The sequence below is a fragment of the Dipodomys merriami genome, unplaced genomic scaffold, assembly GCF_024711535.1.
Source record: "Dipodomys merriami isolate MVZ:Mamm:240054 unplaced genomic scaffold, mDipMer1.0.p SCAF_70, whole genome shotgun sequence".
Classification (NCBI taxonomy): Eukaryota; Metazoa; Chordata; class Mammalia; order Rodentia; family Heteromyidae; genus Dipodomys; species Dipodomys merriami.
Genome location: NW_027206291.1, coordinates 4642640 through 4655134, shown reverse-complemented (window position 1 = coordinate 4655134; position 12495 = coordinate 4642640). Strand labels below are relative to the sequence as shown.

The window sequence follows — 12495 nt, the reverse complement described above, 5'->3', positions numbered from 1 at the left end:
GGGCGCTGGTGGCTCACGCCTGTAATCCTTGCCACTCAGGAGGCTGGGATCTGAGGATCACAATTCGAAGCCAGCCTAGGCAGGAAAGTCCATGAGACTCATTATCTCCAACAAAGTCCTCAGAAAAAGCCATAAGTAGAGCTGTGGCTTAAATGGAGGCTAATGCCTGTAATTCTAACTTCCCAGGAGGCAGAGATCTGTGGATTGTGGTTCAAAGCTGGCCTAGGCAGGAAAGTCAGTGAGACTTACTTCCCATTAACCACTCAAAAGCTGGAAGTGGAGCTGTGGCTCAAGTGATAGAGCATCAGCCATGCAAAAGCTCAGGGATGGCTCCCAGGCTCTGAGGATCTGTGTGTGTGTGTGTGCGCGCACACACACACACACACACTCGCTCGCTCTCTCTCAGTTGTCAGGAGGGGAAAGGATGCCCCTGGGAACTGGGGGCCTCCTCTGGGCATAGTGCAGATCCGTGGGGTGAGGCGGGAAGCCCGCTCCACAGGGAGGCGGCTCTCACTGGCTGATCTGAGCAGGAGCGAAAGGTCACGTGGATCTGGCCCAGATGATGATGACATACCTGTCACACAGGCCTAAAGCTCCCTTCCAAAGAGGAAGGCAGGGAGGAGATTTCAGGCATGAAGAATAAGCTGTGCAAAGGCCCGACGGCAGCACCAGACCGCCGAGGAGTGATGGGATCCCCACAGTCTTCTTACAGAGGTGTTATGGGATGTCTGAGGACAGGACATGTGGCCCTCATCTGGTACCCTTCAACCCCGAAAATGGGGTCAGGTGTCCAGTGAGGCACTGTAGGCCACAGGACCAGGAGGGGAATCACCTCAGCTATGGTTTACTGCAGACTTTGTGGACATTTGTGACTAGTGGGGTGTCCTAGATCCTGAAGGGTTTGGAGCAGTACCCCCAGCCTCCATACTCCCCGCTGGCAACCTAGCTGAGTCCCCTGAGATGCATGTTTTGCCGGGAATTTGGGAGGTGGGGAGGGTATTTCCCTCCTGGAATTAACAGCTAGGTGAGAACCCCTTCTCCCAGTATCATGGGGCCAAGGTACCTACATTCACTGCCCCCCCCAAAAAAAAAACAGCTCAAGACACAGTCTGTTAAAGTCAGAAGTGTTTTGTCTGGTTTTAATATCTCATCAGCTTTACAGGGGTTACAATTGTCTTAAATATTTCTGAGCTTTAAATACAATCTGCATAATAATGTTATAAAATGTAAACTTTCAGTGTTTTTTTTAAATTTCAAAATCGCACCTTTTTTTTTTTTTTTTTGGTCTTTTCAATTTTTTTTCCTTTTTTTTTTTTTTTTTTTTCCTTTTAATACCTGAATGTTCTGGACAACTGAAGTTGTAGCAGCCTCCCTGTCTTTCCACAGGATGACTGCAGGCCCAGCCGGAGGTAGAGAGCAGTTTATAACCTTTATTTTCTTTAAGTTTATTTTTCTTTTACCTGAGTTTGGGCGTGGTCGGCACGCCTTCTGACAAAGCCCCGGAGAAACTGAAATGTCACAGATTTGAAAGTGGAACAAGGCTGTTTTCATGTTTGCCAAAAGAGGGGGGGGGGGGGAATGCAAAAGCCAAAATTGGGGGGAGGGAGGAACAAAGCCGATAGAATAAAAGGGGGGAAAAATGTGACTATACAGAAAATGCACAACTCAAAAAAATAAACAAAAACAAACCTAACCCAGCCATCCCCACAGCTGGTCAGCCAGCTCCATGACAGCAGAAAGGGCCACAAGGAACATTCTGGAAACAGCCTATCCAAGGATAGCGGCCCCACCCTCCAGACCCGCTTTCCACAGCCTCTCTTTGCCCTGAGTTTGGAGTTCCCCTCTATCACCTTTCAAACTCCATGCATGGTGCCAGATGTACGGTGCACAGGCCCAGGCCCGGCCTCTCCCATCATTTGCATAAAGGGGTGCTGACGACACCCCTACCCCAATATGCCCCTTTCTAAACCCAGGGTAGGTGGTGGATGGGAGATGGCTGGAGACTCAAGGGGAGGCCTCTGGAAGAGCCCAGGGGTCACACAGACCCCCTTCATTTCCCAAGCTGCAAAGCCTTCCCCCTCCTCAGCCATCTGTCCCACACTATGACCCACAGGCTCAGGGTCCCCAGTTAGGGGTCCAGTTCTGCCCAGGCAGGATCCCCCCCATCAATCCCTCCAAGACCACCTGGGAGATATCCAACTGCCATGAGGGGGGATGGAGATGGAGGTGACTCTTGGTCCCTCTTGGGGAGGGGGAGGGGGGAAGATGAGCTGGAGGATGGGAGAGGAGGCAGGCAGAACATGGTATTTTTTTTTTGGCATCAAAAAAGACCTGAGGTAGACAGAAATGTGCAGAGGACATTCCTTCCCCCCTCTCCCCCCCAAGGTGCCCCAGCCTGGCAGGCCCAGGGACAGCCCGGCTGAAACCCTGGGCGGGAAGGGCAGAGCCTGGCCACACAACCAAATGCAGCCAGAATTCAGACAGCTCTGAAGGGAAAGGACTGAGTCTGGGGAATCAAAAGTACCCATTTTCCAGGAATGATTGTGCTGCGAACACACCCGCCTTGCCCCCACCCCCACCTCCCTACATGGGGTAGGGCAGAAACTTCCAGAAAGAAAAGTCAAAAAGAGGCTACCATCCCCTCCCCTGGAAATGAAGGGAGGGGAGTGTATTGATCACCCTGAGATTTAGAAAGAAATAAGGGCCCCTGCCCCCTTCCCTGGTATGTGGTGTGGGGGGAACTAAGAAAGAGAAGTTGGGCTGGGGGCATGGACGCCCCGCCCCCACCCCAGAGAAAGGGGCTCCGAGGGCTCCAAACTCCCGCAGCAGCTTCTCCTTACGCCAGCCTCCCAGGGGCCCCATTAAGACATCTTGGGGCCACAAGGGACAGCCAGGTTGACTCCCTGCCACAAGACACCAAAACCCAGTGCAGCCATCACGTGCTGCTTTGCTGGTGCCAGAGGACCCTGGCAGAGACACTGGCAGAAAGACCCAGCAGCTCCTGGCGGGGTCAGGGGCCTTCTGTGTCCCAGGCTGCTGCCACTTTTAATGACTGTCCCCTAGGCCACAGGAGCTGGCCACCCCATGCTAAAAAGGGGCAGGGAGAAGACAGAAAGAGAAAGGAGATGAGAAGTAGGGGTGCTGGCAAGGCTGAGGCCCTAAAATCCTCACCCTGAGCTAGGCCTAGCTTCACCCAATCACCCCCATATTGATAGTCCCCCAAAGCAGCCCAGCAGATCATCCCTGAGACAGGCAAGGTCCTCCCTCACACACCCCTTTCCAGAACTTTCTACGTCCAACACCCAGGTGTGCAGACAGTGCTGGCAGGCAAGTCATGGAGATCGCCACAGCCCCCTGAGTGCCAAGATCCAGTGTTCCAGGCTTGCCAGCCACACAGGGACCCCCCCCACACACACACCCAAAATAACCCAAGCCAGTTACCGGAAAGATTAAACAGGTTATTACTGGGTTGGATTTTTTTGCCTTTTTGTTTCCTTTTCCAAGATCATATTCCCTGAAAGAACACAAATATATAGATATAGAACTATATAGATATCCTAAGTCTGAAGCTTCCCCACCCCCCCAGAATAAAATAAGTATTTACAAAGCTAACCACCCCCCTCCAAAACCTCTTAAAAAAATCCTTAGATTTTTTTTTTTGAGTGTCACTATTTCTTTTTTTTCTTCATTTTTTTTTTTTTTAGAGAAAAAGAAAATTCATAGTTCCTAAAGCAACAGAAAAAAAAAAAAGTTGTTTTTTTTTTTTTTTGTGACGATGGCTCAGGGGTTTCCTTCAACGCAAGGAAGGAGCTGGTGTGAATGTGTGATGAATAAAAATAAGATAAAATAAAAATAATAAAAACCCAGCCGAACTGAGAACTGCACACTACAGCAATGCATGAGGTAATAAATAGGTTGACTTGGACCCCAGGGTGGGACCCGGCCTCCCAGGGAGGGGGGCCACGCCTATCTTGTGGTGGTCCTCGCAATCCATTTTTCTGAATGTCCAAAACCTTACAAATTCAAGTGTTCCTTGGTTTTCCCCTGTTTTATTAAATTTGCTTTATATTTATATTTATATATATATGTATGTATGTATATATATCTATATTTTTTCCTCTCCTTTTTTTTTCCTTTCTTTTTCTTTCTTTTTTTTTTTTTTTTTGGCGTTATTGTGGCACCATTGTGGATCTCTACCCTCCCCCACCCGCATTTTCGCCTTTCTGGCCCCTGCCATGGTTGGCTGCCAGGACCCCCTACCCTGTGAGGGGGGAAGAGCTTGGCACCTCCTGCAGGGGGGAGGGGAGGAGGCATGGGCGATTCCAAGGAGCTATTGGGTGGGCAGCAATGCGATGTGGTAAATTAAGGCAAGGCGTTATTTGAGGTAGAGGATGTGGGGGGCGGCGCAGACAGCCCCGTGGGCCCCGCCTGGCTGCCCCCACTGTTGCTGCTGATTCCGCTCGCTCCTCCTCTGTTGCCAGTGTTGTTGTTACCTGTACCCCCACTGCCACCACCTTTGCTGGGTGCTGAGGGCGGTGTGGGGGCCGGTGGCTGGGCAAAGAGCACTCCTGATAGGAGAACAGGAGAGAAACAAGTCACTGAGGGTTGGGTCCCCAAGCAGATGTCACCAGAAATAACAAGCTTCTTGACTCTTTTCAGGCAAAGACAATCCCCCTCAAAAAAAAAAAAAAAAATCCATCCCTAGATCCACCAGACAGGAATGGCTCTGACCCCCTGAGACTGTCCACCAAGCAAACCAGGCTGTACTGTGTCAGGAGCGCCTCCCAGTGGCTACTGTGAGTCATGGCCTAATTCCACTATGAAGGAAACTAGGGGATGGATGGGGTGCAGTGGCTCCAGCCTGTAATCTCAGCTACCTGGAAGGCACAGATCTGGCTTAAGGCTCAAGCATACAAGTTCATGAGACTCATCTCAAGCCACAAACCAGGTGTGGTGTTCATGCCTGTCATCCTAGTCATGGGAGAAGTGTACTTAGGAGCATCACGGTCAGAGGCTGCCCTCAAGCAAACATGTGAGAAAATATCTACAGAATAACTAAAGCAAGTCAGGCACTGGGGGGCTCATGTCTGTAATATTAGCTACTCTGGAGGCTGGGATGTGAGGATCGAAGTTTGAAGCCAGCATGGACAGGAAAGTCTGTGAGACTCTTATCTCCACTAAACTACCAAAAATAACTGGAAGTGGAGCTATAGATGGGTCCAAGTGGTAGAGCATGAGCAAAAGAAGCTTAGGGACAGCGCCCAGGTCCTGAGTTCAAGCCCCAGGACTGACACAAAAAGAAGAAGCCAGGCACCAGAGGCTCACGCCTATAATCCTAGCTACTCAGGAGGCTGAGATCTGAGGATCACAGTTCAAAGCCAGCCCTGGAACAAAAGTCCATGAGACTCTTATCTCCAATAAACCACTCAGAAAATGGAAAGTGGAGCTGTTCTAGTGGTAGAATGCTAGCCTTGAGTTGAAGAGCTGAGGGACAGCGCCCAGGCCCAGAGTTCAAGCCCCATGACCAACAACAACAACAAAAATAAAAAAAGAAGAAGAAGAAGAAGAGGAGGAGGAGGAGGAGGAGGAGGAGGAGGAGGAGGAGGAGGAGGAGGAGGAGGAGGAGGAGGATGAGGAGGAGGAGGAAGAAGAGGAAGAAGAAGAGGAAGAAGAAGAAGAAGGAGAAGAAGAAGAAGAAGAAGAAGAAGAAGAAGAAGAAGAAGAAGAAGAAGAAGAAGAAGAAGAAGAAGAAGAAGAAGAAGAAAAAAGAAACCACTTGCGAAAGGAGAAAGAATACACAATAGAGATGACTGTGCTCCTGCTCCTTTTACTGCCAGTGGCTCCCCCGCTCCCTGAGCCCCATGCCTGGGCTCCAGCAGGCAAGAGCTGGGTCCATCCCACAGGCAGCCTGGCCTCTGGTCCCTACCTGTGTACATGATACCATTGATCTCCACCGACATGCTAATACTGTTGCTGCCGTTGGTGCTGGTCAGGCTCATGGCAGAGTCCTGGCGGTTCTCAGAGGCTGCTGGGAGAGAAGGGAACAAGAACAGGGCCATTTAAGGGACAAATGCTTTGTGGCAACTTCCTCCTTTGGGTGTCTCAGTCACTTGGCTTTGTTTAGTTTGAGAGATTTGCCTCCTCTCTCCCCACCAGATTCTGGGTTCCACGTCCAGCACTGCTAATAAATCAGGACTTATTTAGCTCCATGCCAACTGGCTCACATCTTATAATCCTAGCTACTCAGGAGGCTGAGAATCTGGAAGATTCTCTTGGTTTGAGGTCAGCTCGTGCAGAAAAGTCCATAATAATAATCAGTCAAAAGCAGAATGGGAGGCCTGGCTAAAGTGGTAGAGTACCAGATTAACAAACTCTTTAAAGCACAAAGTCCTGGGGGCTGGAAAGGTGGCTCAGTGGTAGAGTGCTTGCCTTGCATGCATGAGGCCCTAGGTTTGATTCCTCAGCACTACATATGCAAAAAGAAAAAAGCCGGAAGTGGCACTGTGGCTCAAGTGGTAGAGCGCTAGCCTTGAGCTGAAGAGCTGAGGGACAGCACCCAGGCCCAGAGTTCAGGCCCCACAACCGAACCCCCCCCCCAAAAAGCAGAAAGTCCCAAATTCAAGCTCCATGGAAACAAAAAATGACATTTCCTTTTACCTATCTGTGGGTTCTACATCTTTGAATTTAATGAACTGGGGATTGAAAATATTCAGAAAGACAATTATATCTGGGGCTGGTAGCATGGCTCACATAGAAGAACATCTGCCTGCTGGGTGCCGGTGGCTCACACCTGTAATCCAAGCTACTTATCAGGCTGAGATCTGAGGACTGAGGTTCAAAGCCAGCCAAGGCAGGAAAGTCTGTGAGACTCATTTCCAATTAACTACCAGGAAACCGGAAGCAGTGTTGTGGCTCAAAGTGGTAGAGCGCTAGCCTTGGGCAAAGCGCTTGGGCAAAAGAGCTCATGGACAGTGCCCAGGCCCTGAGCTCAAGCGCCATGACCAAAAAAGAAAAAAAAAAACAGAGCATCTGCCTGGCATATCCAGGGCACTGGACTCCAACCTTAGTATTAAAAACAACAACAACAACAACAAACCAAGTAGCTTCTGAAGAGAACATGTTATTAATCCCTACATAATACAGTGTAACAACTCTGTGCACACAGCCAACATTGTATCAAGTTCAATGAGCCAGCTAAATAAATATGTGGTATGCAGGTCTTATGCAAATACAACCTGATGCTGGTACTGGGCTTGAACCTAGCTCTTATACTTAGCTTTATCAACACAAAGCTGGCACACTTCAAGCCACACCTCCACTTCCAACTTTTTGCTGGTTAATTAGAGATCAGAATCCCAAGAACACCCCCGCCCTGGCTGGCTTCAAAAGTGTACTCTTCAGGCCGGTTGCCGGTGGCTCACACCTGTAATCCTAGCTACTCAGGAGGCTGAGATCTGAGGATCCTGGCTTAAAGCCAGCCCCAGCAGGAAAGTCTGTGAGACTTTTTTTTTTTTTTTTTTTTGTCGTTCGTGGGGCTTGAACTCTGGGCCTGGGCGCTATCCCTCAGCTCTTCAGCTCAAGGCAAGCACTCTACTACTTGAGCTACAGCGCCACTTCCAGTTTTCTGGTGGTTTATTGGAGATAGGAGTCTCACGGTCTTTCCTGTCCAGGCTGGCTTTGAACCGTGATCCTCAGATCTCAGGCTCCTGAGTAGCTAGGATTACAGGTGTGAGCCACCGGCACCCAGCAGGCAGATGTTCTTCTATGTGAGCCACCAGCGCCCTGCTTTCTGTGAGACTCTTATCTGCAAAAAACCACTAGAAAACCAGAAGTGGTGCTGTGGCTCAAGTGGTAGAGCACTTGCCTTGAGCTGAAGAGCTGAGGGACAGTGCCCAGGCCGAGTTCAAGCCCCATGACAAAAAAAAAAGATCTCAGCTTTCTGAGTAGCTAGGATTATAGGCAGGAGCCACCAATGTCCAGCTAATCCTTCACATTTTTGAGACAGGGTCTCGTTATGTAGCCCAGGCTGCTGGAAACTCAATTTTCCTGCACCAGCCTCCTGAGTGCTGAGATTATAATGATGCCAATCACCTGATATTAAATTCCAATAACTTGTAGATCCCCAGTGGGATGGAACTGAACGGTTTGGGGTTGTTTTTTTGCCAATCTTGGGACTTGAACTCAGGGCCTGGGCACTGTCCCTGAGCTTCTTTTGCTCAAGGCTAGCACTCTACCATTTGAGCTCCAGCACCACTTCCAGCTTTTTCTGTGTATGTGGTACTGAGGAATTGAACCCAGGGCTTCATGCATGCTAGGCGAGCATTCTACCACTAAGCCACCTTCCCAGCCTGAACAGCTCTTTATGTGAATTTACTAGCTCTACCTGTTGCTGTTCCTCCCCTGTATCTTTTCTTTTTTCTTCCTAGTTTGCCCTTTTTTGGGGGTCTTATTGATTTGGTCTTAGGATGGCTCTCAAGCTCTTATTTTGTCTGCTACAAAGGAGACACAGAGGGCCTGGGCAGTGGGTGGTACCTTGGCTGTTGATACGGATGCTCATGGGCAGCTGGGCTGTCATGGCCAGGAAGTTCTGCTGTAGGGCTCGCTGCATGAGCCGCTGGTGTTCATCTGCCACCAGGGCCATCTTCTTTTCAGGAGGCTCCCCAGACTCCAGTTTCTCCCGAAGTTGCTCCAGGGCGGCGGCCTGGGCTGCCACGGCTGCTTGGGCTGCTGCCGCTTGCACAGCAGCTGCTTGAGCTGCCACCACGGGGTGGCCTGCCAGGGACACAGGCAAGCGGCCCGGGACTGTGATAGGAAGGGCTGAATCCTCCTCTAGACAGAAGAAAAGCAGGCGGTTGGAGAGGCCCAGAGGGCCTGGCCCCCACTTCTACCCAAGGCATGAGGGGGACAGACCGTTCTTCTGCGGAGGAAGTGGATGGGTGGATGAGGAGGAAGTCAGGCTGTCTAAGCCAGATCTGGTGCTCACACCTATCATCCCAGCTACTCAGGAGGCTGAGAGCTGAGGATCACAGTTTGAAGCCAACCCCGGGCCGAAAAGTCCATGAAGACCCTTGTCTCCAATGAACTACCAGAACAACCAGAAGTGGAGCTATGGCTCGAGTGGTAGAGCATCAGCTTTGAGCACAAGAGCTCAGGGACAGCACCCAGGCCCTGAGTTCAAGCCCCAGGACCAGCAAAATAAATAAAGAAATCCATAAAGACTCTCCTCTTCTTGGGCTAAAACAAAACAATCCCATGATTCAGATGTCCTACTCTGACCCCTGCTCTCTTTTCTCCCTGACCACTTCCCTCCCGCAGTCATGCATGACGTTGCTTCTACTTGTCAGGCTCTTTGCTATAGGCTTCTGCACACTCTATGCCCATGCCTGCAAGCTTTTGAGTCTGTAAATCTGCTTTTGACTCGAAGGAGCCCCCTGCAGTCATGGATTTGCCTTCCATCTTTGTGGATCTATCTCTTGACACTGTGGCCAGTGGATCTCATCAGCACCTATCTTGTCCATCACTGTCTTCTCCCCACCCCAGTGTGAGGCTTTGACATGGCTGATGTTTAATTACCATTACAGTAGCATCTGCTGTTGCTGTTTCTGTGTTAGAAAGGACTCAGAGGCTGAGTAGGAGAAAAGCCTGCCATCAACTGCTAACGTCTGTCACGGATGGGGAGTTTACCAGCACACACTGGGGTATGTTTTACACCCAAGACCCTACAAACTCCATAAATATCCAGTAGCCAGCTCAGAAAAGCGCAGTGACTTTCCCCAGGGGTGCCTAGCAATTGATTTACATGGTTTAAGGATCAAAATGATACATACTAGGACAATTTCCACAAGTCTGCCTGAGTCAGTGTGTTGAGGATTTCAAAGCTCAGAGGGAAAGAACATAGTGATCAACTAAGAACATCTGTCATGCTCCAGAGATGAGGGCTACAATTGATGTGTCCAGATTAGGAAAGGATACACAGTACTCTCAATCTATCTCCGTGTGGACATGAAAAACAGCACCTAATTAGCAATGTCTGCCATGGATAGAAGATAGAAAATGGCACTTGATATATGATGTCTGCCTTGGCACTGAACTGGGAAATAAGCACTGATTGATGATTGTCTACCAGGTGCAGACATGGGATTGGAGAGGTGGTAACTGATTGGTAATGCCTGGACAGGTACATTAGTGATCAGCTGGAAATGACTGATTGGTAATGCCTGGATGGGTACAGTAGTGGTTAGCTGGAAATGACTGATTGGTAATGTCTGCATGGGTACAGTAGTGGTCAGTTGGAAATGATTGGTAATATCTGCTGGAAACCCTCTTTCTTGCTCACTTTGGGTTTATGGTTATGAGATTTATCCAGACCCAAGGTGGTCTGGCACCCAGTCCCAGGCCCCTAATAGCCCCTCACCTTTTTTGATCTTGGGGGCTGGGGTGATGGAGCTGCCATTGGTGCTGGCAGCCAGACCTAGGGAGGGCACAGGAATCTTGGGCGAGGACAGCATGCTATGGGCCCCACCAGGCGAATAGGCAAAGAGTGAGCCTCCAAAGCTCTGGCGCCGACCCTCCCTTCGGTTGCTGTCGATGGCGGCCTGGAGCTCGTTGGGGCTACTCAGGCCCCGCCTCTCACACTCATAGGGGTATAGATACTTCATATACCTGCAGAGAGAGGAGAGGGGTGGTGACTAGGCTGACCAAGGCTCCCATGGCCTTCCACCAAGCCCTGTGGTGTGGCACCATCCCGTCTCCCTAGGGCTGCTGTGCCTCTCTGCCTAGCCATGAAGGGAGGTGGGTGGCCAGCCCAGGAGGGAAGGCTGTCTGCTAATCCAAGAAGGGAGGTGGGGGTGGGCGACGGTGGCTCACACCCGTCATCCTAGCTACTCAGAAGGCTGAGATCTGAGGATCCTAGTTCAAAGCCAGCCCGGGCAGGAAAGTCCATGAGAGACTTCAATTAACCACCAGAAAACAGGAAGTAGTGCTGTGGCTCACTCAAGTGGTAGAGCACTTGCCTAGAGCTGAAGAGCTGAGGGACAGCGCCCAGGCCCAGAGTTCAAGCCCCACAACTGACAACCACCAAAAAGAAAAGAAAAAAAAAAGAAGGGAGGTGGTGGGCTAGCTCAGAAAGGGAGGCAGAAGGCTAGTCTAGAGAGGGTGGCAGGCTAGCCCAGGAAGAGAGGTGGTGACTCTCAAGGCCTTCCCCATGACCCACAGAACCCGAGTTCATGGTCTTTCCCCGGGGTTCCGAGTCTTCTGGTCACCCTCCCACTCCCACGCTGCCCCCGTCCGCCCACCGCTCACTGGGTGCGCAGGGTGAAGGCAGCGCTGGTGATGGAGGTAGGGAGGTTGAGGCCTTTGGTGATCTCCCGCCACAGCTTCTTGTTGATAACCTCCACAAGGCCGCCCTTCTCTGTCACCAGCACATACAACATGAACAGGTCCAGCACCTGCTTGGCCATGATGGGGATCCGGTTGACGGGCGTGCCTGTGGGGAGGGGACGCGGGTGAGGCCAGCTGTTGCCATGGGCGCCGCCGGGCCTGGTGAGCGTAGGCAGGGGCCTCTGGTGCACAGCTGGCCTGCGCTCTTGTACCCTGTTGGGGATATCCTGGGCCCTGCAGCGTGTCCGTTCCACGGAGGAGACCCTCAGTTGTGACAGCCGTACGTGCCCAGGTATATGGCCCAGCATCCCCGGGATGGGTGCCCCCTACAAAGCGCCCTACAGAGGTCGCTGCACTCCGGTCTCCACGAGCTCCTGCCTTGGCGGACAATGCAAGCCTCAAGGGAGGGGAGGGGGCAAGATGAGGAGGGGACAGCATGGCCATTTGGGGACACGCAGGGGACCCACAGGCCTTTGTTACTGCCCCCCTCCCCGTGTCTCTAACCACAACAGCTGCCAAAACAACACAGCCTTCAATCCCCAGGGCCCCTCCCTCCACGTCTCTGTCCCCCAGGGGCTGTGCAGGCTCAGTGGGGGCAGGGAGGGTTGAGCTAACTTGGCTTTCAGTTTAAAGAACAGAGAATGGTGGGCCAGGCCTGGGAGGGAGGTGGTGGGCCTACCACCAAGTCAATGTCTGCTCTGCCCTGCCTTCAACTTCACTACCCCATGCCCGTTACAGACAGTCACCCCCACCCCCCAGCCTTTCTGCTCACCTAGACTTCCTAGGGCCTTTGTACATGCTTCCTCTGTCTTTCCCTCATACTCAACAGAGGTGGGCGCAGCCTGGGCTTAAGGACAGGAGAAGCCTGACCCAAACATCCTCCATGTCTGAAATTCTGGGCTCAGGAAGCCATCTGTTTACTGACTATGGTCTCTACCGGCAATCTGTTCTATGCAGAGTCCCCCGCACCTCGCCTGGCATACATCACTCATTAACAACACTACGGTCAGGGGGGGGTGGCTCCCACCTGTAACCCTAGCTACTCAGGAGGCTGAGATTTGAAGATCCTGGTTTGAAGCCAGTCAGAAGAGCAAAGTCTGTCAGACTCTTATTGCT

The 12495-nt window shown here is 51.3% G+C and overlaps 1 protein-coding gene across 6 annotated transcripts in view; it reads right to left on the bottom strand.

The window, feature by feature from the left end:
- Nucleotides 1-3615: 3615 nt before the first annotated feature.
- The window catches only part of Arid3a (AT-rich interaction domain 3A), a 40956-nt gene continuing 32076 nt past the window's right edge, over nt 3616-12495 (bottom strand). For 5 of the 6 annotated variants that reach the window (XM_070008484.1, XM_070008483.1, XM_070008486.1 and 2 more), the window contains exons 5-9: nt 11302-11485; nt 10415-10662; nt 8533-8829; nt 5927-6028; nt 3616-4568 (exon numbers count right to left, since the gene is read on the bottom strand). In XM_070008484.1, the coding sequence (XP_069864585.1) occupies nt 4363-4568; nt 5927-6028; nt 8533-8829; nt 10415-10662; nt 11302-11485 (1037 nt within the window). In that variant the 3' untranslated portion in view covers nt 3616-4362. The remainder of the gene's footprint in view (nt 4569-5926; nt 6029-8532; nt 8830-10414; nt 10663-11301; nt 11486-12495) is intronic. The other variant, XM_070008489.1, reaches the window with a different exon arrangement.